Below are 24,794 nucleotides of genomic sequence, written 5' to 3' on the forward strand. Positions count from 1 at the left end.
TCAGCACCACACTCTGAAACTAGCTCTAGGTGGTATCAGATGAGATTTCAAAGAGTTCTTCCAAGAGTTTGGATGGAGATGTGTCAGGAAGCTTTGTCTCAATGTTGTCTGTAAAGGTTTTTTTTTATCCAGAGTAACTTGGTGATCCTTTTCTCTGTTTTATTAAATAATGATTTTCAGATTTTCAGAAATGGTATTTTCATGGAGAACAGTGCAGCTGCAACAGATAGCACTTTACTGATAATTTTCTGTAATAAAAAAGAATAAAAAAAATAAAAAAATATTTTTTTTAAATAAATCTCAAGCCCCCCCCTGTCATGCCTCTGCGCCCCCCACTTCGAGAAACACTGACCTAAGGGTTCTTACACCTTTTCCAACGCTAAATTCAAGATGCCTTTTCAAGCTTTTCCAGCATCTTACGCGGCTGTGGTAAATTAAATATTTACTCAAAATGGTCATTTAACTTTTTCCATCACATTAAATAAGATGGTATTGTGCTATAAACAACCATAATGATGTAGACTTGGCAGCCTATATAACCTGTCTGAGCCAATATCACTCAAATAGTCACCAGATAAAACTTCAATTTCAATACAATATTTACTGAAAATGTGCAAAATAAGAGAACAGTCTTTGAGGTAGGCAGTCAATCAGCTCCTTGATCATTTTTTTTATCACTTTTTCTCCTTCTTTTTCTGTTTTTCTCCCATCCCAATTTAGTCGTGCCAATTCCCCCCTCCCCTGTCTTGATCATTGCTCACATGTGCCCCCCACTGGTCGGTCGTAGGGAGGGTTGAAGAATCTATCGCATGTCCCCTCCGATACATGCGGAGTCAGCCAGCCACTTCTTTTCACCTGCCAGCGCGGACTCTCATTGGCGAGGTGTAACGTGTGGGAGGCTCACACTGCCCCCGCCATCTCCTGTCCTTGCTGTGCAGGCGCCCCAACCGGCATGTAGGAGTCGCTGTTTACAACGACCAGACTACCACCCATCGACTGCCCTCCCGCTGACTCTGCCAATTGAGTTAGTATGACGGCCGGCCCAAGCCGGAGGCAACGCTGACAGCCGGATTCGATACCGGTGTCTCGCGCGTTGGTGACGAGCGCTTAGACCGCTGCGCCACCCAGCTGCCCTCATTGATCCTTAAAATGTATACAGAATCAAATCAAGCTAGGATTTTATATACCCCCCCCCCCCAGTGGTGTGTTCAGTTGGTACGTCCCAGCAGGGACCCCAGATGTAAGCTATATGATGCCCATGTTATTGGCTGGCTTCTTATGTTGCCGACATATCCTACACATCGAATCCACATTAGATGCTCCAACTGGGATTTTTTTTTGCAATAATTTTTTGGATGTAGTGTGAAGCTGTTTGGACCGTTTTTGTTGACATGGGATCTTTTTGTCATCATAACTTTGCAGCTGGTATTGTTCAAAATTGCCAAATAATATTGTGATACTAAACAAATACCTCATATGCCTAATTCCAGTGGCGGCTCCTGAATTATTCTCCATAGGGGGCGCTAGGGGGCGCTATACCAAACATGTACCACGCATTGGCCAAATAAAGTACAGTCTAATTCACAACTTGAAAGACAATATATAAATAGAAACGTAAGAAACAAACTCGCTCCGTCTCCAAACACACGCATAGGCAGAGAGAGAGAGAGAGAGAGAGAGAGAGAGAGAGAGAGAGAGAGAGAGAGAGAGAGAGAGAGAGAGAGAGAGATAGAGAGCGTTAGTTAAGCATTAGCTGAGTGGCTAACAGCAGCTAAAGTTAGCTGAGTTGGCTAAGAGAGAGAGAGAGAGAGAATTAACTCACTTTGTTTAATTGAAACGTGGTCCAGCCGGAGGGCTTATGCAGACTGTTGTCGATGTATATCCATTCCACTCACTGCCCACTGTCCAGACTCCAGACTGAATCACAAGTTCACAACACACAGCCTCGAACATGTTGCAAACTGTGGCTAAGGAAAAAACTGGAATCGCCGCGTCGGCCAATCAGAGAGCGTCTCCGCGAAATGCGGCTATGGAAATTCTAGACGGAAATTCTAAACGCTTGCCTAGACCGCTTCAAATCGTGCCAGGCTTCCATCATAAACATCATATTTCAACGCACAACGCGGTACGCACTGATTGGCTGCGACGGATACAGCGATGAAACAGTGACGCGCACTCAGAGCGCTATTGCGTCTAGCCCGAGAGAAATACGGCAGGAGAAATGCGGCTAAGGTAATGGAACATTCTTTATCAGACAGAATCGTCACTTCCTGTTCAGGAAAACGATTATTAATATTTTATATTTTAACGTTATATTGTGCATTGGAAACACAAACATACTTAAAATGAGTAAATATTATTCATTTTAAACATGTTTATTTTATTTTTAGGGGTCTAAAATAAAAATATCTTTTTTTTCTTCTCCTGCTCTCTTTACCAGGGGGGGCGGCGCCCTAGCGCCCCCCAGTGGCGGCCGCCACTGCCTAATTCAGGCAATGGGTTGCAATACAGACGCACAGGTGACACACACTCTAGTCTCCCGTCTTCACACAAACAGCTTCCCCTAGTAGCTGGCTTCTTATGTTGCCGCCGACATATCCTACGGAACATTCCTTAAAATAGAAAGAATTGATTTGCTTGTTGATCAAACCACGGCTCCGATGCATAATGGCGTTAGCTAAACAAAACTCCTTTTAAGGTAAATTGGCTTTCAGTGAGTCAGAGTGAGCTTTCAGTGAGTCAGAGTGAGCTTTCAGTGAGCTTTCAGAGTCAGAGTGAGCTTTCAGAGTCAGAGCGAGTGTCAGAGTGAGCTTTCAGTGAGTCAGAGTGAGCTTTCAGTGAGTCAGAGTGAGCTTTCAGTGTCAGAGTGAGTTTTCAGTGAGTCAGAGTGAGCTTTCAGTGAGTCAGAGTGAGCTTTCAGAGTCAGAGTGAGCTTTCAGTGAGTCAGAGTGAGCTTTCAGTGTCAGAGTGAGCTTTCAGTGAGTCAGAGTGAGCTTTCAGAGTCAGAGTGAGCTTTCAGTGTCAGAGTGAGCTTTCAGAGTCAGAGTGAGCTTTCAGTGTCAGAGTGAGCTTTCAGTGAGTCAGAGTGAGCTTTCAGTGTCAGAGTGAGCTTTCAGTGTCAGAGTGAGCTTTCAGTGTCAGAGTGAGCTTTCAGTGAGTCAGAGTGAGCTTTCAGTGTCAGAGTGAGCTTTCAGAGTCAGAGTGAGCTTTCAGTGAGTCAGAGTGAGCTTTCAGTGAGTCAGAGTGAGCTTTCAGTGTCAGAGTGAGCTTTCAGAGTCAGAGTGAGCTTTCAGTGTCAGAGTGAGCTTTCAGTGTCAGAGTGAGCTTTCAGTGTCAGAGTGAGCTTTCAGTGAGTCAGAGAGCTTTCAGTGAGTCAGAGTGAGCTTTCAGAGTCAGAGTGAGCTTTCAGTGTCAGAGTGAGCTTTCAGTGTCAGAGTGAGCTTTCAGAGTCAGAGTGAGCTTTCAGTGTCAGAGTGAGCTTTCAGTGAGTCAGAGTGAGCTTTCAGTGTCAGAGTGAGCTTTCAGTGTCAGAGTGAGCTTTCAGTGTCAGAGTGAGCTTTCAGTGAGTCAGAGTGAGCTTTCAGTGTCAGAGTGAGCTTTCAGTCAGAGTGAGCTTTCAGTGAGTCAGAGTGAGCTTTCAGTGAGTCAGAGTGAGCTTTCAGTGAGTCAGAGTGAGCTTTCAGTGTCAGAGTGAGCTTTCAGTGTCAGAGTGAGCTTTCAGAGTCAGAGTGAGCTTTCAGTGTCAGAGTGAGCTTTCAGTGTCAGAGTGAGCTTTCAGTGAGCTTTCAGAGTCAGAGTGAGCTTTCAGAGTCAGAGTGAGCTTTCAGTGTCAGAGTGAGCTTTCAGTGTCAGAGTGAGGTTTCAGTGAGTCAGAGTGAGCTTTCAGAGTCAGAGTGAGCTTTCAGAGTCAGAGTGAGCTTTCAGTGAGTCAGAGTGAGCTTTCAGTGTCAGAGTGAGCTTTCAGTGTCAGAGTGAGCTTTCAGAGTCAGAGTGAGCTTTCAGTGAGTCAGAGTGAGCTTTCAGAGTCAGAGTGAGCTTTCAGTGTCAGAGTGAGCTTTCAGTGTCAGAGTGAGCTTTCAGTGTCAGAGTGAGCTTTCAGTGAGTCAGAGTGAGCTTTCAGTGTCAGAGTGAGCTTTCAGTGAGTCAGAGTGAGCTTTCAGAGTCAGAGTGAGCTTTCAGTGTCAGAGTGATCTTTCAGTGTCAGAGTGAGCTTTCAGTGAGTCAGAGTGAGCTTTCAGAGTCAGAGTGAGCTTTCAGAGTCAGAGTGAGCTTTCAGTGAGTCGGAGTGAGCTTTCAGAGTCAGAGTGAGCTTTCAGTGTCAGAGTGAGCTTTCAGTGTCAGAGTGAGCTTTCAGTGTCAGAGTGAGCTTTCAGTGAGTCAGAGTGAGCTTTCAGAGTCAGAGTGAGCTTTCAGTGAGTCAGAGTGAGCTTTCAGAGTCAGAGTGAGCTTTCAGAGTCAGAGTGAGCTTTCAGTGTCAGAGTGAGCTTTCAGTGTCAGAGTGAGCTTTCAGTGAGTCAGAGTGAGCTTTCAGTGAGTCAGAGTGATCTTTCAGAGTCAGAGCGAGCTTTCAGAGTCAGAGTGAGCTTTCAGTGTCAGAGTGAGCTTTCAGAGTCAGAGTGAGCTTTCAGTGTCAGAGTGAGCTTTCAGTGTCAGAGTGAGCTTTCAGAGTCAGAGTGAGCTTTCAGTGTCAGAGTGAGCTTTCAGAGTCAGAGTGAGCTTTCAGTGTCAGAGTGAGCTTTCAGTGTCAGAGTGAGCTTTCAGAGTCAGAGTGAGCTTTCAGTGTCAGAGTGAGCTTTCAGTGTCAGAGTGAGCTTTCAGAGTCAGAGTGAGCTTTCAGAGTCAGAGTGAGCTTTCAGTGTCAGAGTGAGCTTTCAAGTCAAGTCAAGTCAAGTCAAGAGTTTTATTTGTCACGGCATACGAGTATACAATTAAATGCGGGTGGTCTTGCCCGCAACGATGTGCAATACAGTGGGTACAACATATAATAGAATCCAATACAAAAAAAATTGTGCAATAACAGGTAACAGGTAACATGGTGTGACATCAAAATCGGTATCTGTTCATAGTTATTTACAGAGCATATAGGACATGCTAGGTAGCTTTGGTAGTGCAATACACTGTTACTGTTGCTAATACTGATTTAAAGTGGCTTTTCCTTTTGGCAATAAGTGTGAGTGTGTGCGCATGAGTGTGTGCCCGCTCATGTTGAAGTGTTAAAGTGGCTGCTAGTGTGTGAGCGTGCACAGCGTGCGTGTCGTGTCTGTGCTCATGTGTGCTTATGTGTGGATAGTTCAGTGTTCTGTGGTACTCAATGTTCATTGTTCAGGACTCTGATGGCCTGGGGGAAGAAGCTAAGCCTAAGCATCTCTGTCCTAGTAGCTGGGGTTCGCAGGCGTCTGCCTGACCTCAGCAGCTGAAACAGGCTGTTATTGGGGTGGTGGGGGTCTTTCATTATTCTGCAGGCTCTGGATTTGCACCTCTTGTTGTATAGAACCTGCAGGGGAGGTAGTGCAATACCCGTGGTACGCTCGGCTGAGCGCACCACTCTCTGTAGGGCCTTCTTGTCCTGTGCCGTGCTGTTTCCATACCAGGCAGTGATGTTTCCGGTCAGGATGCTCTCTACAGCTCCTGAGTAGAAGGACTGGAGTATCTTCCCCGATACTCTGAACTTCCTTAACTGTCTCAGGTGGTAGAGGCGCTGTTTCGCCTTCTTTACTACTGTGTCTATGTGTGTTGACCATGTCAGGTCCTCTGAGATGTGGACCCCCAGGTACTTAAAGCTGCTCACCCTGTCCACGGTAGCCCCGTTAATCATCAGTGGTGTGTGCGTCTCCTGCTGTCCTCTCCTATAATCCACGATCAGCTCCTTGGTTTTACCAATGTTCAGGAGCAGGCTGTTGTCCTGGCACCAGCGTTCCAGTACCTCAACCTCCTCCCAGTAGGCCTTCTCGTCGTTGTCCGAGATCAGCCCCACCACCACCGTGTCGTCTGCGAACTTCACTATGGAGTTGGAGTTTCAGAGTCAGAGTGAGCTTTCAGTGAGTCAGAGTGAGCTTTCAGTGTCAGAGTGAGCTTTCAGTGTCAGAGTGAGCTTTCAGTGTCAGAGTGAGCTTTCAGTGTCAGAGTGAGCTTTCAGTGAGTCAGAGTGAGCTTTCAGTGTCAGAGTGAGCTTTCAGTGTCAGAGTGAGCTTTCAGTGTCAGAGTGAGCTTTCAATGTCAGAGTGAGCGCGGACTCTCATTGGCGAGGTATAACGTGTGGGAGGCTCACACTGCCCCCGCCATCTCCTGTCCTTGCTGTGCAGGCGCCCCAACCGGCCTGTAGGAGTCGCTGTTTACAACGACCAGACTACCACCCATCGACTGCCCTCCCGCTGACTCTGCCAATTGAGTTAGTATGACGGCCGGCCCAAGCCGGAGGCAACGCTGACAGCCGGATTCGATACCGGTGTCTCGCGCGTTGGTGACGAGCGCTTAGACCGCTGCGCCACCCAGCTGCCCTCATTGATCCTTAAAATGTATACAGAATCAAATCAACCTAGGATTTTATATACCCCCCCCCCCCCCAGTGGTGTGTTCAGTTGGTACGTCCCAGCAGGGACCCCGGATGTAAGCTATATGATGCCCATGTTATTGGCTGGCTTCTTATGTTGCCGACATATCCTACACATCGAATCCACATTAGATGCTCCGACTGGGATTTTTTGTAGCAATAATTTTTTGGATGTAGTGTGAAGCTGTTTTGACCGTTTTTGTTGACATGGGATCTTTTTGTCATCATAACTTTGCAGCTGGTATTGTTAAAAATTGCCAAATAATATTGTGATACTAAACAAATACCTCATATGCCTAATTCCAGTGGCGGCTCCTGAATTATTCTCCAGAGGGGGCGCTAGGGGGCGCTATACCAAACATGTACCACGCATTGGCCAAATAAAGTACAGTCTAATTCACAACTTGAAAGACAATATATAAATAGAAACGTTAGAAACAAACTTGCTCCGTCTCCAAACACACGCATAGGCAGAGAGAGAGAGAGAGAGAGAGAGAGAGAGAGAGAGAGAGAGAGAGAGAGAGAGAGAGAGAGAGAGAGAGAGAGAGAGAGAGAGAGAGAGAGAGAGCGTTAGTTAAGCATTAGCTGAGTGGCTAACAGCAGCTAAAGTTAGCTGAGTTGGCTAAGAGAGAGAGAGAGAGAGAGAGAGAGAATTAACTCAATTTGTTTAATTGAAACGTGGTCCAGCCGGAGGGCTTATGCAGACTGTTGTCGATGTATATCCATTCTACTCACTGCCCACTGTCCAGACTCCAGACTGAATCACAAGTTCACAACACACAGCCTCGAACATGTTGCAAACTGTGGCTAAGGAAAAAACTGGCATCGGCCAATCAGAGAGCGTCTCCGCGAAATGCGGCTATGGAAATTCTAGACGGAAATTCTAAACGCTTGCCTAGACCGCTTCAAATCGCGCCAGGCTTCCATCATAAACATCATATTTCAACGCACAACGCGTTACGCACTGATTGGCTGCGACGGATACAGCGATGAAACAGTGACGCGCACTCAGAGCGCTATTGCGTCTAGCCCGAGAGAAATACGGCAGGAGAAATGCGGCTAAGGTAATGGAACGTTCTTTATCAGACAGAATCGTCACTTCCTGTTCAGGAATACGATTATTAATATTTTATATTTTAACGTTATATTGTGCATTGGAAACACAAACATACTTAAAATGAGTAAATATTATTCATTTTAAACATGTTTATTTTATTTTTAGGGGTCTAAAATAAAATAAAAAAAAATTTCTTCTCCTGCTCTCTTTACAAGGGGGGGCGGCGCCCTAGCGCCCCCCAGTGGCAGCCGCCACTGCCTAATTCAGGCAATGGGTTGCAATACAGACGCACAGGTGACACACACTCTAGTCTCCCGTCTTCACACAAACAGCTTCCCCTAGTAGCTGGCTTCTTATGTTGCCGCCGACATATCCTACGGAACATTCCTTAAAATAGAAAGAATTGATTTGCTTGTTGATCAAACCACGGCTCCGATGCATAATGGCGTTAGCTAAACAAAACTCCTTTTAAGGTAAATTGGCTTTCATTGAGTCAGAGTGAGCTTTCAGTGAGTCAGAGTGAGCTTTCAGTGAGTCAGAGTGAGCTTTCAGTGAGCTTTCAGAGTCAGAGTGAGCTTTCAGAGTCAGAGCGAGTGTCAGAGTGAGCTTTCAGTGAGTCAGAGTGAGCTTTCAGTGAGTCAGAGTGAGCTTTCAGTGTCAGAGTGAGCTTTCAGTGTCAGAGTGAGTTTTCAGTGAGTCAGAGTGAGCTTTCAGTGAGTCAGAGTGAGCTTTCAGAGTCAGAGTGAGCTTTCAGTGAGTCAGAGTGAGCTTTCAGTGTCAGAGTGAGCTTTCAGTGAGTCAGAGTGAGCTTTCAGAGTCAGAGTGAGCTTTCAGTGTCAGAGTGAGCTTTCAGTGAGTCAGAGTGAGCTTTCAGTGTCAGAGTGAGCTTTCAGTGTCAGAGTGAGCTTTCAGAGTCAGAGTGAGCTTTCAGTGTCAGAGTGAGCTTTCAGTGTCAGAGTGAGCTTTCAGTGAGCTTTCAGAGTCAGAGTGAGCTTTCAGAGTCAGAGTGAGCTTTCAGTGTCAGAGTGAGCTTTCAGTGTCAGAGTGAGGTTTCAGTGAGTCAGAGTGAGCTTTCAGAGTCAGAGTGAGCTTTCAGAGTCAGAGTGAGCTTTAAGTGTCAGAATGAGCTTTCAGTGAGTCAGAGTGAGCTTTCAATGTCAGAGTGAGCTTTCAGAGTCAGAGTGAGCTTTCAGTGTCAGAGTGAGCTTTCAGTGTCAGAGTGAGCTTTCAGAGTCAGAGTGAGCTTTCAGTGAGTCAGAGTGAGCTTTCAGAGTCAGAGTGAGCTTTCAGTGTCAGAGTGAGCTTTCAGTGTCAGAGTGAGCTTTCAGTGTCAGAGTGAGCTTTCAGTGTCAGAGTGAGCTTTAAGTGTCAGAGTGAGCTTTCAGTGAGTCAGAGTGAGCTTTCAGAGTCAGAGTGAGCTTTCAGTGTCAGAGTGAGCTTTCAGTGTCAGAGTGAGCTTTCAGTGTCAGAGTGAGCTTTCAGTGAGTCAGAGTGAGCTTTCAGTGTCAGAGTGAGCTTTCTGTGTCAGAGTGAGCTTTAAGTGTCAGAGTGAGCTTTCAGTGTCAGAGTGAGCTTTCAGAGTCAGAGTGAGCTTTCAGTGTCAGAGTGAGCTTTCAGAGTCAGAGTGAGCTTTCAGTGTCAGAGTGAGCTTTCAGAGTCAGAGTGAGCTTTCAGAGTCAGAGTGAGCTTTCAGTGTCAGAGTGAGCTTTCAGTGTCAGAGTGAGCTTTCAGTGAGTCAGAGTGAGCTTTCAGTGAGTCAGAGTGAGCTTTCAGAGTCAGAGCGAGCTTTCAGAGTCAGAGTGAGCTTTCAGTGTCAGAGTGAGCTTTCAGAGTCAGAGTGAGCTTTCAGTGTCAGAGTGAGCTTTCAGTGTCAGAGTGAGCTTTCAGAGTCAGAGTGAGCTTTCAGTGTCAGAGTGAGCTTTCAGAGTCAGAGTGAGCTTTCAGTGTCAGAGTGAGCTTTCAAGTCAAGTCAAGTCAAGTCAAGAGTTTTATTTGTCACGGCATACGAGTATACAATGAAATGCGGGTGGTCTTGCCCGCAACGATGTGCAATACAGTGGGTACAACATATAATAGAATCCAATAAAAAATTTTTTTTGCAATAACAGGTAACAGGTAACATGGTGTGACATCAAAATCGGTATCTGTTCATAGTTATTTACAGAGCATATAGGACATGCTAGGTAGCTTTGGTAGTGCAATACACTGTTACTGTTGCTAATACTGATTTAAAGTGGCTTTTCCTTTTGGCAATAAGTGTGAGTGTGTGCGCATGAGTGTGTGCCCGCTCATGTTGAAGTGTTAAAGTGGCTGCTAGTGTGTGAGCGTGCACAGCGTGCGTGTCGTGTCTGTGCTCATGTGTGCTTATGTGTGGATAGTTCAGTGTTCTGTGGTACTCAATGTTCATTGTTCAGGACTCTGATGGCCTGGGGGAAGAAGCTAAGCCTAAGCATCTCTGTCCTAGTAGCTGGGGTTCGCAGGCGTCTGCCTGACCTCAGCAGCTGAAACAGGCTGTTATTGGGGTGGTGGGGGTCTTTCATTATTCTGCAGGCTCTGGATTTGCACCTCTTGTTGTATAGAACCTGCAGGGGAGGTAGTGCAATACCCGTGGTACGCTCGGCTGAGCGCACCACTCTCTGTAGGGCCTTCTTGTCCTGTGCCGTGCTGTTTCCATACCAGGCAGTGATGTTTCCAGTCAAGATGCTCTCTACAGCTCCTGAGTAGAAGGACTGGAGTATCTTCCCCGATACTCTGAACTTCCTTAACTGTCTCAGGTGGTAGAGGCGCTGTTTTGCCTTCTTTACTACTGTGTCTATGTGTGTTGACCATGTCAGGTCCTCTGAGATGTGGACCCCCAGGTACTTAAAGCTGCTCACCCTGTCCACGGTAGCCCCGTTAATCATCAGTGGTGTGTGCGTCTCCTGCTGTCCTCTCCTATAATCCACGATCAGCTCCTTGGTTTTACCAATGTTCAGGAGCAGGCTGTTGTCCTGGCACCAGCGTTCCAGTACCTCAACCTCCTCCCAGTAGGCCTTCTCGTCGTTGTCCGAGATCAGGCCCACCACCACCGTGTCGTCTGCGAACTTCACTATGGAGTTGGAGTTTCAGAGTCAGAGTGAGCTTTCAGTGAGTCAGAGTGAGCTTTCAGTGTCAGAGTGAGCTTTCAGTGTCAGAGTGAGCTTTCAGTGTCAGAGTGAGCTTTCAGTGTCAGAGTGAGCTTTCAGTGTCAGAGTGAGCTTTCAGTGAGTCAGAGTGAGCTTTCAGTGTCAGAGTGAGCTTTCAGTGTCAGAGTGAGCTTTCAGTGTCAGAGTGAGCTTTCAATGTCAGAGTGAGCGCGGACTCTCATTGGCGAGGTGTAACGTGTGGGAGGCTCACACTGCCCCCGCCATCTCCTGTCCTTGCTGTGCAGGCGCCCCAACCGGCCTGTAGGAGTCGCTGTTTACAACGACCAGACTACCACCCATCGACTGCCCTCCCGCTGACTCTGCCAATTGAGTTAGTATGACGGCCGGCCCAAGCCGGAGGCAACGCTGACAGCCGGATTCGATACCGGTGTCTCGCGCGTTGGTGACGAGCGCTTAGACCGCTGCGCCACCCAGCTGCCCTCATTGATCCTTAAAATGTATACAGAATCAAATCAACCTAGGATTTTATATACCCCCCCCCCCCCAGTGGTGTGTTCAGTTGGTACATCCCAGCAGGGACCCCGGATGTAAGCTATATGATGCCCATGTTATTGGCTGGCTTCTTATGTTGCCGACATATCCTACACATCGAATCCACATTAGATGCTCCGACTGGGATTTTTTGTAGCAATAATTTTTTGGATGTAGTGTGAAGCTGTTTTGACCGTTTTTGTTGACATGGGATCTTTTTCTCATCATAACTTTGCAGCTGATATTGTTAAAAATTGCCAAATAATATTGTGATACTAAACAAATACCTCATATGCCTAATTCCAGTGGCGGCTCCTGAATTATTCTCCAGAGGGGGCGCTAGGGGGCGCTATACCAAACATGTACCACGCATTGGCCAAATAAAGTACAGTCTAATTCACAACTTGAAAGACAATATATAAATAGAAACGTTAGAAACAAACTCGCTCCGTCTCCAAACACACGCATAGGCAGAGAGAGAGAGAGAGAGAGAGAGAGAGAGAGAGAGAGAGAGAGAGAGAGAGAGAGAGAGAGAGAGAGAGAGATAGAGAGCGTTAGTTAAGCATTAGCTGAGTGGCTAACAGCAGCTAAAGTTAGCTGAGTTGGCTAAGAGAGAGAGAGAGAGAGAGAGAGAATTAACTCACTTTGTTTAATTGAAACGTGGTCCAGCCGGAGGGCTTATGCAGACTGTTGTCGATGTATATCCATTCTACTCACTGCCCACTGTCCAGACTCCAGACTGAATCACAAGTTCACAACACACAGCCTCGAACATGTTGCAAACTGTGGCTAAGGAAAAAACTGGCATCGGCCAATCAGAGAGCGTCTCCGCGAAATGCGGCTATGGAAATTCTAGACGGAAATTCTAAACGCTTGCCTAGACCGCTTCAAATCGCGCCAGGCTTCCATCATAAACATCATATTTCAACGCACAACGCGTTACGCACTGATTGGCTGCGACGGATACAGCGATGAAACAGTGACGCGCACTCAGAGCGCTATTGCGTCTAGCCCGAGAGAAATACGGCAGGAGAAATGCGGCTAAGGTAATGGAACGTTCTTTATCAGACAGAATCGTCACTTCCTGTTCAGGAAAACGATTATTAATATTTTATATTTTAACGTTATATTGTGCATTGGAAACACAAACATACTTAAAATGAGTAAATATTATTCATTTTAAACATGTTTATTTTATTTTTAGGGGTCTAAAATAAAAATAATTTTTTTTTTCTTCTCCTGCTCTCTTTACAAGGGGGGGCGGCGCCCTAGCGCCCCCCAGTGGCGGCCGCCACTGCCTAATTCAGGCAATGGGTTGCAATACAGACGCACAGGTGACACACACTCTAGTCTCCCGTCTTCACACAAACAGCTTCCCCTAGTAGCTGGCTTCTTATGTTGCCGCCGACATATCCTACGGAACATTCCTTAAAATAGAAAGAATTGATTTGCTTGTTGATCAAACCACGGCTCCGATGCATAATGGCGTTAGCTAAACAAAACTCCTTTTAAGGTAAATTGGCTTTCATTGAGTCAGAGTGAGCTTTCAGTGAGTCAGAGTGAGCTTTCAGTGAGTCAGAGTGAGCTTTCAGTGAGCTTTCAGAGTCAGAGTGAGCTTTCAGAGTCAGAGCGAGTGTCAGAGTGAGCTTTCAGTGAGTCAGAGTGAGCTTTCAGTGAGTCAGAGTGAGCTTTCAGTGTCAGAGTGAGCTTTCAGTGTCAGAGTGAGTTTTCAGTGAGTCAGAGTGAGCTTTCAGTGAGTCAGAGTGAGCTTTCAGAGTCAGAGTGAGCTTTCAGTGAGTCAGAGTGAGCTTTCAGTGTCAGAGTGAGCTTTCAGTGAGTCAGAGTGAGCTTTCAGAGTCAGAGTGAGCTTTCAGTGTCAGAGTGAGCTTTCAGAGTCAGAGTGAGCTTTCAGTGTCAGAGTGAGCTTTCAGTGAGTCAGAGTGAGCTTTCAGTGTCAGAGTGAGCTTTCAGTGTCAGAGTGAGCTTTCAGTGTCAGAGTGAGCTTTCAGTTAGTCAGAGTGAGCTTTCAGTGTCAGAGTGAGCTTTCAGAGTCAGAGTGAGCTTTCAGTGAGTCAGAGTGAGCTTTCAGTGAGTCAGAGTGAGCTTTCAATGTCAGAGTGAGCTTTCAGAGAGTCAGAGTGAGCTTTCAGTGTCAGAGTGAGCTTTCAGAGTCAGAGTGAGCTTTCAGTGAGTCAGAGAGAGCTTTCAGTGAGTCAGAGTGAGCTTTCAGAGTCAGAGTGAGCTTTCAGTGTCAGAGTGAGCTTTCAGAGTCAGAGTGAGCTTTCAGTGAGTCAGAGTGAGCTTTCAGTGAGTCAGAGTGAGCTTTCAGTGTCAGAGTGAGCTTTCAGTGTCAGAGTGAGCTTTCAGAGTCAGAGTGAGCTTTCAGTGTCAGAGTGAGCTTTCAGTGTCAGAGTGAGCTTTCAGTGAGCTTTCAGAGTCAGAGTGAGCTTTCAGAGTCAGAGTGAGCTTTCAGTGTCAGAGTGAGCTTTCAGTGTCAGAGTGAGGTTTCAGTGAGTCAGAGTGAGCTTTCAGAGTCAGAGTGAGCTTTCAGAGTCAGAGTGAGCTTTAAGTGTCAGAATGAGCTTTCAGTGAGTCAGAGTGAGCTTTCAGTGTCAGAGTGAGCTTTCAGTGTCAGAGTGAGCTTTCAGTGTCAGAGTGAGCTTTCAGAGTCAGAGTGAGCTTTCAGTGTCAGAGTGAGCTTTCAGAGTCAGAGTGAGCTTTCAGTGTCAGAGTGAGCTTTCAGAGTCAGAGTGAGCTTTCAGAGTCAGAGTGAGCTTTCAGTGTCAGAGTGAGCTTTCAGTGTCAGAGTGAGCTTTCAGTGAGTCAGAGTGAGCTTTCAGTGTCAGAGTGAGCTTTCAGAGTCAGAGTGAGCTTTCAGTGTCAGAGTGAGCTTTCAGTGAGTCAGAGTGAGCTTTCAGAGTCAGAGCGAGCTTTCAGAGTCAGAGTGAGCTTTCAGTGAGTCAGAGTGAGCTTTCAGAGTCAGAGTGAGCTTTCAGTGTCAGAGTGAGCTTTCAGAGTCAGAGTGAGCTTTCAGTGTCAGAGTGAGCTTTCAGTGAGTCAGAGTGAGCTTTCAGTGTCAGAGTGAACTTTCAGTGTCAGAGTGAGCTTTCAGTGTCAGAGTGAGCTTTCAGTGAGTCAGAGTGAGCTTTCAGTGTCAGAGTGAGCTTTCAGAGTCAGAGTGAGCTTTCAGTGAGTCAGAGTGAGCTTTCAGTGTCAGAGTGAGCTTTCAGAGTCAGAGTGAGCTTTCAGTGAGTCAGAGTGAGCTTTCAGTGAGTCAGAGTGAGCTTTCAGTGTCAGAGTGAGCTTTCAGAGAGTCAGAGTGAGCTTTCAGTGTCAGAGTGAGCTTTCAGAGTCAGAGTGAGCTTTCAGTGAGTCAGAGTGAGCTTTCAGTGAGTCAGAGTGAGCTTTCAGAGTCAGAGTGAGCTTTCAGTGTCAGAGTGAGCTTTCAGTGTCAGAGTGAGCTTTCAGAGTCAGAGTGAGCTTTCAGTGTCAGAGTGAGCTTTCAGAGTCAGAGTGAGCTTTCAGTGTCAGAGTGAGCTTTCAGTGTCAGAGTGAGCTTTCAGTGTCAGAGTGAGCTTTCAGTGAGCTTTCAGAGTCAGAGTGAGCTTTCAGAGTCAGAGTGAGCTTTCAGTGTCAGAGTGAGCTTTCAGAGTCAGAGTGAGCTTTCAGAGTCAGAGTGAGCTTTCAGTGTCAGAGTGAGCTTTCAGAGTCAGAGTGAGCTTTCAGAGTCAGAGTGAGCTTTCAGTGAGTCAGAGTGAGCTTTCAGTGAGTCAGAGTGAGCTTTCAGTGTCAGAGTGAGCTTTCAGTGTCAGAGTGAGCTTTCAGTGTCAGAGTGAGCTTTCAGAGTCAGAGTGAGCTTTCAGTGAGTCAGAGTGAGCTTTCAGAGTCAGAGTGAGCTTTCAGTGTCAGAGTGAGCTTTCAGTGTCAGAGTGAGCTTTCAGTGTCAGAGTGAGCTTTCAGTGAGTCAGAGTGAGCTTTCAGTGTCAGAGTGAGCTTTCAGTGTCAGAGTGAGCTTTCAGTGTCAGAGTGAGCTTTCAGAGTCAGAGTGAGCTTTCAGTGTCAGAGTGAGCTTTCAGAGTCAGAGTGAGCTTTCAGTGTCAGAGTGAGCTTTCAGAGTCAGAGTGAGCTTTCAGAGTCAGAGTGAGCTTTCAGTGTCAGAGTGAGCTTTCAGTGTCAGAGTGAGCTTTCAGTGAGTCAGAGTGAGCTTTCAGAGTCAGAGCGAGCTTTCAGAGTCAGAGTGAGCTTTCAGTGAGTCAGAGTGAGCTTTCAGAGTCAGAGTGAGCTTTCAGTGTCAGAGTGAGCTTTCAGAGTCAGAGTGAGCTTTCAGTGTCAGAGTGAGCTTTCAGTGAGTCAGAGTGAGCTTTCAGTGTCAGAGTGAGCTTTCAGTGTCAGAGTGAGCTTTCAGTGTCAGAGTGAGCTTTCAGTGAGTCAGAGTGAGCTTTCAGTGTCAGAGTGAGCTTTCAGAGTCAGAGTGAGCTTTCAGTGAGTCAGAGTGAGCTTTCAGTGAGTCAGAGTGAGCTTTCAGTGTCAGAGTGAGCTTTCAGAGAGTCAGAGTGAGCTTTCAGTGTCAGAGTGAGCTTTCAGTGTCAGAGTGAGCTTTCAGTGTCAGAGTGAGCTTTCAGTGAGCTTTCAGAGTCAGAGTGAGCTTTCAGAGTCAGAGTGAGCTTTCAGTGTCTGTGCAGATTTCTATTGTGGTGGTGGAGTTTAGGTGCACTTTACAAACCGCGGGCGGCGGCAGAAGAGTGGCTTAACGCGCCGTCAGATAAGGACAAAACAACCGAGGGATATGAGGTACTCCTGTGTCGTTGTAAATGAAATAACTCGCGCATCAGGCCATACGGGTCAGCGAGCAGGAACGTTCACCTGGTTCAAATGCTAAATACAAGAAGCAACGCAGCTAAATCAGTGAATGAATGAAAACGGTGTTTGACAGATGTCAGTGCTAACGTCAAATGCGATCAGGAGTAATGCCAAGCTACTGAAAGTAACTATCAAATAGCATACCAACACTAACGTGGACAAACATGAAGGCAGCTAAAGATAAAAAACTATAGCTCATTACTAGCCCTGTGATGGTGCCAATTATATTATTTAGGTATAGATGATTTAGTAGCCCTCTAATGTCAAGACCTTTAGCTTAGTTTGAGTGTACCCGGGTAGCAAGCCGGCGGGAGAAGGTGAAACCTACTCCACTTTGTTTATTTGTATTGTTTTCCATTTTTGGGCGTTATCCCTGGGGGGACCTCTGGTGAGCCTGGTAACGCCGCTGAAGACTAGTTAGGTTAGGATAGTCAGGGAAGAAGCTTCTGAGCTAGTTTAGGCAGCTAGAGAGGGCGGAAGACACAAGGTAGATAAGGAGTTACGGGTACGCTCAATTAGGTTATTATTTTATTGGGTTATTTATCATTACAATTATTTATTTTATGGTCAAATAAATAATAAATAAATAAAAATAAATAAAAATGTATCAATTAAAGAAAGAGAGGGCCAAAGTGAAGGCAGCTTTCACAAGAAAAGCCAACAGCATTTTGCGAATGGCGCCAACTATGCTGCGAGAGGAATTGAAAAGTGAGTGGAAATCCCTTTCTGAGGACACAGAAAGGCTTCATGCAGCTAATTATGTTTGTGAGGCCTGTCTGATTGATGAAGCAGGCGACATGGAGGCTGTGGATGATAAAGCCAAAGCAGACTTGGAGAGGGTAACCATAGAGTGTGATACAACATTAAAAGAGGTGAAGCAGGCAATCCATTCCAACCTTTGGTCAAAATATGCAGAGACCGAGCTAAAAGCAGCCATTGGACGGGCAGAAAGAAGCTATGAAGGTGCGGGAGAAGTTAACCTGGAAACAATCACCTATGAAAATGGTAAAGAACAAGTCACACTCGTGGAATCTCTCATCACCAAGGCAGGAAGTCTGCTAGCTGTCTGGGAAGGGTGGATCCCTGAAGGCGCTGCGTGCGAGGTTAGTAAGAAGCTGCAAGTGCTGGAGGACAAGAGAATTGACCTCTGGCAAAGGTGGGTAGTTGATTTCGGCAGGGTCCAGAAAGAGCAGGCTGATAGAGCCATTGAAATCAGGCAAAAGGCCACCTCTGACATCGCAGAAGCTGAAAAGGGAGGCTCTGAGGCTGAGAGAAGAGCCGCCGAGACCAGGCTTAAGGCAGCCGAAGTTAGCGCTGGGTCTGAGGAGAGGGCCGCAGAGGCCAGAGAAAAGGCAGCTGGGATTCAGTTGGAAATGGCAGAGGCCGCCGCAGAAGAGCGTGCCGAGCTGGCCAAGGGGCAGCGGAAAGCATGGGAGGAAGCACAGAGTGCTAGCCTGGCGAACCTGGGAGCAGGAGGCTCGCAAGCATCAGCCTCACCAAGAGTTCGGCTCCAGCCAATAAAACTACCAAAATTCAACGGTTGCATGCGAGACTTTCACCGTTGGCGAAGAGACTAGGAAAACCTCCAGCGACAGGGAGATCCATCTGGGTCAGCCGAAGTGAAGAAATTCCAGCTCCTAGACAGTGTGGAGGAGAGAGTCGTCAGTGGCGTTAGGCTCTCAAGCTACGACACAGCTCATGACATGTTTAGGGTCCTTGAAAACCGGTTCGGGAATAAGACCACCATCGCTATTCAAATAATTGAAGAGTTGGAGAAGTTGCCGGTGGCAAAAGGTAACCAGCCGAGGAAAACAATAGAGCTCATCCAAGCTGTTGAGAAGGCCCTTACTGACCTGACAGACTTGGGGAGCATTGATGCTATAAAGAATCCACTTATTATCAAATCTATTGAGAGCAAGCTGCCTGAATGTGAGCTGAGGAGCTGGCTCACCTTCAAAGCTACACCTGTGAATAATGTCACCCCTGAAGGCCACTTTGACGCTCTCCTAAAATTTCTAAAAAACGAAGAAGTAGTCCTTGAGGCATTGGTGCAGCTAAGACCCTCGGAGGTATTCGAGAAGCCAAGCAAGCCAGAGTGGAAGGCGTTCACAAGGGCCACAGGAAAGGGTGCGGCTGGAGAAGAATGCAGCGTGTGGGGATGAGAAACACGGAGGCAGGATTTTCTTCTGTAAAAAGTTCAAAGCGCTCAGTCTGGCTGAGAAGAGAGACATTGTCGAAAAGAATGAAGCCTGCCAGAGATGTTTGGCATCCCATCATAAGGATGGAGAATGCAGCGACAGGTTCCTCTGCAGGAAAAGGTGCTGCCAAAAGGGAGAGACCTCCGACCACCACTACCTCATGTGCTCTGCGGAAGGGGGGCAGAGAGGAGATGAGAGGAAAAGGGGAAGGCAAAGGGTGGAAACAAGTGGCGCAAACGCGGGAACGCTCTCAGATGAACAACAGAGGGCGCTTGCTAATATCTCCCCCGAAGCAGCAGACCAGATTATAAAGGCATTCACCAACCAAACAACGGTGTCAATGAGTACAAACACTTGGAGTGGTAGTCTCCTTGAAGAGATTGGCCTGAGGGAGCATCCTGTGCTTATGATGATCATGGAGGTCACGACAAACGGAGGGCAAACTATTGGGACCCTGGTAGACCTCGCGTCCGACACTAACTACATAACCCACCAAGCTGCCGAAAGACTCAGACTGAGAGGGGAGAAAATAACGTTGGTCGTGCATGGGGTTGGAGGAATGAAGGTGAGAGTCGAGACTGAAAGGTACCTGCTCAAGGTCAGGATGCGCATTTCAGAGGACATGTGGAGTCCCCACTAGATAGTCTGTTATGGCCTGAATGAAATCGCCCGAGCAGGCAAGGTCGTTAGCCCAAAGCAGCTTCAAAAGTTCTTCCCAGAGGTCAAGACGGAGGAGCTGGTCTGGCCAGAGAAGATCGAGCTCTTGATCAGCCACCGGGAGGGTCGGCTTGCTCCACAGCGGATGAAAAGAGTGGGAGACCTGGTGCTGTGGGACGGCCCACTAGGGAAGACTGTGGGGGGAGCGCACCCTGATCTGTTTGAGGAGATGGAGATGTCAATTCACAACTCGAGGACTCATTTTGCACGTTCTATGAGAACAAAGGCAGTCAAGGTGGAGGAGAACATGATCAGCAGTTGGAGAGGGCCTGTTTGGTACGTGAGTCATCTAATCGCACCAAACCCACATTCTGTCACTACGCCAGTGCGCCTTGTCTGGAACAGCAGCCAGGAGTTCAAAGGGACAAGTATGAACAGCATTCTGCTGAAGGGTCCAGATGTTCTAAATCCCATCCGGGCGGTCCTGCTCAGGTTCAGGACAGGAGAGCATGCGGCCATAGGAGATATTAGAAAGATGTATAATTCTGTGTGGTTAAATGAAAGAGAGGTCCACCTTCATCGGTTCCTCTGGAGGGACTCACCAGAGGAAGAGATCAAAGATTTCGCCATCACTCGGGTCAACATCGGAGACAGGCCAGCTGGGTGCATAGCACAGCTGGCTATGAGGGAAACGGCGAGGCTTCCCAAGTTCTCTCATATGGATGAGGAGAGGAGGGTCCTTGAGGAGGACAGCTATGTGGACGATATCCTCACATCCCACAATGACCGAGGGAAGCTGGACAAGATCACGAGAGGAGTGGAAGAGATCCTCACCGCTGGAGGCTTTTCTCTCAAGCCATGGGTTCGGTCCGGTCAAAGTGGGAGGCGTGAAAGAAGTCAGCCCAAGCAATCTATTGAGACTCCGAATATGGCGCTCCAAACCCTGGTGTTGCCCAACCAGCTAGGGCAGGAAGACAACAAGGCCCTCGGCGTTGGCTACTATGTTGATAGTGACAGGCTCTTCCTGATGGTCTCGATAAATTTCTCCAAAAGAAAGCAGAAGATGAGGACAGGGGTTGACCTTCTTGAGGGGGAGGTCAGAGAGCAGACGCCAGATCCTCTGACCAGAAGGGAGCTCCTGAGTCAGGTGGCAGGGCTCTATGACCCTATCGGGCTTGCTACCCCGGTCAAAGAGAAAGGGGCCATTCTGGTGAGGAGAGCTTTCCAGGTGGCTGGGGGAGGGGGCTCGAAGAAAGACACGTGGGACCATCCTCTTCCAGCAGACCTCCGAACAGAAGCTATCAAGCTCTTTGAGGAGTACAGTCGACTTCGTCAAGTTGGTTTTGAGAGAAGCCTCACTCCTTCCGGATGGAGAGGGAGGCCGTGGGGTGTGACATTTTCTGATGGAAGTGATGATGCTTTCGGAGCTGTCCTGTATCTGAGGTGGGAGACATCAGCAGGGGTGGACACTCGTCTCGTCGAGTCGAAGGCCAAGCTGACACCCCTTGACCAGAAGGGTGATGTAATCAAAGCAGAGATCTGTGGTGCAGTCTTTGCAGCCAGATTGAAAAGGTTCTGGGAGAGGCAAGGCCGTCTGGAGGTAGAGAAGTGGTTTCACTTTGTAGACAGCCAAACTATACTGGGAGCAATTCAGAGGGAGAGTTACGGGTATCAGACGTTCTTTGCGAACAGGGTTGGGGAGATTCAGAAGGCAGGGCCAGTAGCCGACTGGTGGTGGATCCCAGGGGATCTGAATGTCGCTGACCTTGTCACTCGAGGATGTCCCCCGGAAGACCTGGATGAAGGTTCCAAGTGGCAAAAGGGACCCGAGTTTCTAATAAGGCCTGTGGAAGAGTGGCCCATGAAGTCCGCGGCAGAGGTAGCGGCTAACACCAGAGAGGCTGTGTGTAGGCTCCAGAGGAGGGCGTTCACAGCGGTTCTTACTCGAGCCCAGCTGAAAAAGGCGTCAAGTTCGTCCGAGAAATCTCCGAACGAGGCGGACAAGGCTCCCGGGCTCTCTAAGAAAGGAGAAAAAGAGCCCTCTAGCGAGTCCGGAAGCGAGGAAAAGCTCTGGGGGGCAGCCATCGTCAATCTCGTCAAACCTGAGAAGTTCAGCAGCTTGACCAAGCTCTGTGGAGTGATCAGCTGGGTCCGCCGAGCGGTGAACAAGTGGCTAATCCGAGGAAGAGCCATAGAGAGAGCAGAGTGGGAGGCCAAGCACTCAAAAGAGAAAGTGGGCAAGCCTGTCCTCGACGCATGGGAGCTTGGGGCCGCTTTCCGAGAACTTTGTTTGGCAGCTCAAAAAGGGGTAGCATTCCCTGAGTCAACACTGAACAGGCTCGTGGTAGTCAGGGAGGAGGTGTCAGGGCTTCTGATGTGCTTTGGAAGGGCCCGGGCAGCGGGGGAGTCAGGAGTGCCTCTGGTTCCCTATAGAGCTTGGGTCAGCACCCTCGTGGCGCGAGAGTCTCATGAAACCAACCATGAGGGAGTCGCTGGTACTATGTTGCGGATGAGGAGGAAGGCTTGGGTGGTTCAGGCTCAGCGGGTTGCAAGGAAGGTTGGGGACTGTTGCGTCTCCTGCCGGAAGACCAGAGCAAAGATGTGCCAGCAGGTTATGGCTGACCTTCCCTCTGAGCGGACTGAGCCGGCTGCCCCATTTGAGTTTACAACTCTGGATCTGTTTGGCCCATACATGGTCAGGGATGTGGTAAAGAAGAGGTCTAGGATGAAAGTCTGGGGTGTGGTGTTCTCTTGTATGGCTTCTAGAGCTATGCACGCCGATATGGTGGAGGGACTGTCCACAGAGAGCTTCATGGGCACTTACCAGAGATTCACAGCGCTCAGAGGACACCCGAAGAAAATCTGGTCAGACCGGGGCACAAACTTTGTTGGAGCTCGGCCTGCACTGAAGGAACTCTATGTTTTCCTAGAAAGTCTCGACAAGGATGAAGTAAGGGGAAAGGCTGCCAGACAAGGAACCGAGTGGATCTGGGTGTTCCACCCAGCCGACTCACCTCACAGGAATGGTGCGGCGGAAGCAGCAGTCCGCATTCTCAAGCAAGCGCTGAGTAATGTGGGAGGTGGCGGGGACCTCACAGGACTAGAGTTCCAAACTATGCTCTACATGGCAGCCAACTTATCGAATGAGAGACCGATCGGCGCCAGACTCCAGGTCCAAGATGACGCGGTAGAGGTGATCACCCCCAACACCCTGCTACTGGGGAGGGCTGGACCCACAGGGGACTCACGGAGCTACGAGTTCCAGGGCTACCCATTTGTGAGATTGAGAGCAGTCCAGACTGAAGTAAACAAGTTCTGGCAGCGGTGGAGCCAGCTTGCTGGACCAGGCTTGTTTATCAGGCCTAAGTGGCATAGTAAGGCTCGCAATGTGGCAGTCGGAGATCTTGTTTGGCTTGCCGATCAGAACGCGCTAAGGGGTCAGTTCAGACTGGGCCGGGTTGTGGAGGTGGCTCCTGACGTGAATGGGGTCGTCCGTGATGTCAAAGTGAGAACGTGCCCCAGCTGTCCAGTGGCCTCGGGCAAGCGTCCGGAGAAGATCAGCAGCGATCATAGACTCTCTATTGTCCTCAGCAGAGACGTCCGAAGACTCGTGGTGCTCTTACCTGTAGAAGAGCAATAACAGCACCCCATGAGAAGGTTGATCCGAAGATTCCACCGCCAAAGGAGAGCGGTTATTTGTTGTGGTCTCCTTGGGTCTAAAGACCAGGATACCAAGTGGGAGGTGTGCAGCTTTCTATTGTGGTGGTGGAGTTTAGGTGCACTTTAGTCTGTGTGTAAATAAGTAATGTTTTGTGATGTTTTTTATGCTGTGCATTTATGTGAATGTTTAGTGGTAGTTGAGCTATGATTGTAATTATGTTTTCATTTTCAGATGTATGGAGGCACTGTATGCTTGATTAAAGTTGTGAATGGAGATGTAGTCATTTCACATGTGATCCAGGGATGTAGCGAGTAGTGGGCTGTAATTGGTCGAGATACGTCACGTGGTGTCAGTGAAACTGTATACAGGAAGTCGCGGGGAATTTGACAGCAGCGAAGGGAGACGATTGAGAACCGGTGAGTGGATGTGTGTAAGCGATTTGTTTTAAGAATGATAGTAGTATTGTGGTAGTTATTGATTGAATGTGTGTCTTGTTTCAAGGTTTGTAACCTGTTGGAGGAAGAATTAAAAGCTTTTTGCAACTGAGTGGCATCCTGTTCATCCCTTCACCCCAGCTGCGGGAGTAAAGCAGCAGTGTCAGAGTGAGCTTTCAGAGTCAGAGTGAGCTTTCAGAGTCAGAGTGAGCTTTCAGAGTCAGAGTGAGCTTTCAGTGTCAGAGTGAGCTTTCAGTGAGTCAGAGTGAGCTTTCAGTGTCAGAGTGAGCTTTCAGAGTCAGAGTGAGCTTTCAGTGTCAGAGTGAGCTTTCAGTGAGTCAGAGTGAGCTTTCAGTGTCAGAGTGAGCTTTCAGTGTCAGAGTGAGCTTTCAGAGTCAGAGTGAGCTTTCAGTGAGTCAGAGTGAGCTTTCAGAGTCAGAGTGAGCTTTCAGTGTCAGAGTGAGCTTTCAGTGTCAGAGTGAGCTTTCAGTGAGTCAGAGTGAGCTTTCAGTGTCAGAGTGAGCTTTCAGTGTCAGAGTGAGCTTTCAGAGTCAGAGTGAGCTTTCAGTGAGTCAGAGTGAGCTTTCAGAGTCAGAGTGAGCTTTCAGTGTCAGAGTGAGCTTTCAGTGTCAGAGTGAGCTTTCAGTAACAGAGTGAGCTTTCAGTGAGTCAGAGTGAGCTTTCAGTGTCAGAGTGAGCTTTCAGTGTCAGAGTGAGCTTTCAGTGTCAGAGTGAGCTTTCAGTGTCAGAGTGAGCTTTCAGAGTCAGAGTGAGCTTTCAGTGTCAGAGTGAGCTTTCAGAGTCAGAGTGAGCTTTCAGTGTCAGAGTGAGCTTTCAGAGTCAGAGTGAGCTTTCAGTGAGTCAGAGTGAGCTTTCAGTGAGTCAGAGTGAGCTTTCAGAGTCAGAGTGAGCTTTCAGAGTCAGAGTGAGCTTTCAGTGTCAGAGTGAGCTTTCAGAGTCAGAGTGAGCTTTCAGTGTCAGAGTGAGCTTTCAGTGAGTCAGAGCGAGCTTTCAGAGTCAGAGTGAGCTTTCAGTGTCAGAGTGAGCTTTCATTTATTAGGAATTTATTAACTCAACCGTAATATACGGAGTCGCTTGTCGTTGTCAACATGAACAATGAACGTAGCCGTCTGTGGCAACGCCAGCTCACTAGTTTGCTAACGTTTTAAAATATAAATAAGAAGCTAGCTAATGTTAGCTCGCTAACGGTACTGGGATCAACGCACGCATTCAGGAGGGGCGGGGGCGCCGTGGCGAGGGAGAGGACTCCTCTTCATTTTGCGTGAAAGGCGAAAGCAATTAGGGTCTAAAAACTAAAAACCGCCACATTGAAAGCATTTTCAGGGATTTCCAGCACCCGTACAGTACATATGTATTTTTTTAATTTAATTTCTAGTGATCAGTACTCTCGGCCTTCTCTCTACAGACCAGGAAATCCAGAGACTGAGAACCGGGTTTGATGCTCTGTTAGCCGCCAACGACGAGAAGGTGAGTGAGGTCTCCTGTCTCTGTGTGTGTGTGTGTGTGTGTGTGTGTGTGTGTGTGTGTGTGTGTGTGTGTGTGTGTGTGTGTGTGTGTGTGTGTGTGTGTGTGTGTGTGTGTGTGTTTGTGTGTGTGCAGTCTTCTGTTTACAGTGGAGTCGTTTGGACTATGTTAACCCTTTCACTACCACACTACAGAAGGTTAACCTTTCACTACCACACTACAGAAGGTTAACCCTT

General features: G+C 48.0%; 1 protein-coding gene across 1 annotated transcript in view; it reads left to right on the top strand.

The window, feature by feature from the left end:
• Positions 1–24,794, top strand: part of LOC311246902 (liprin-beta-2-like) — a gene marked incomplete at both ends in the record, with an annotated part of 195,726 nt that overhangs the window by 89,604 nt on the left and 81,328 nt on the right. The window contains 1 exon segment of the mRNA XM_084337143.1: positions 24,500–24,561. Coding sequence (XP_084193269.1) covers positions 24,500–24,561 — 62 coding nt within the window.

This window comes from Notolepis coatsorum (assembly GCF_963971535.1).
Source record: "Notolepis coatsorum genome assembly, chromosome: 20".
NCBI classification, from domain to species: domain Eukaryota; kingdom Metazoa; phylum Chordata; class Actinopteri; order Aulopiformes; family Paralepididae; genus Notolepis; species Notolepis coatsorum.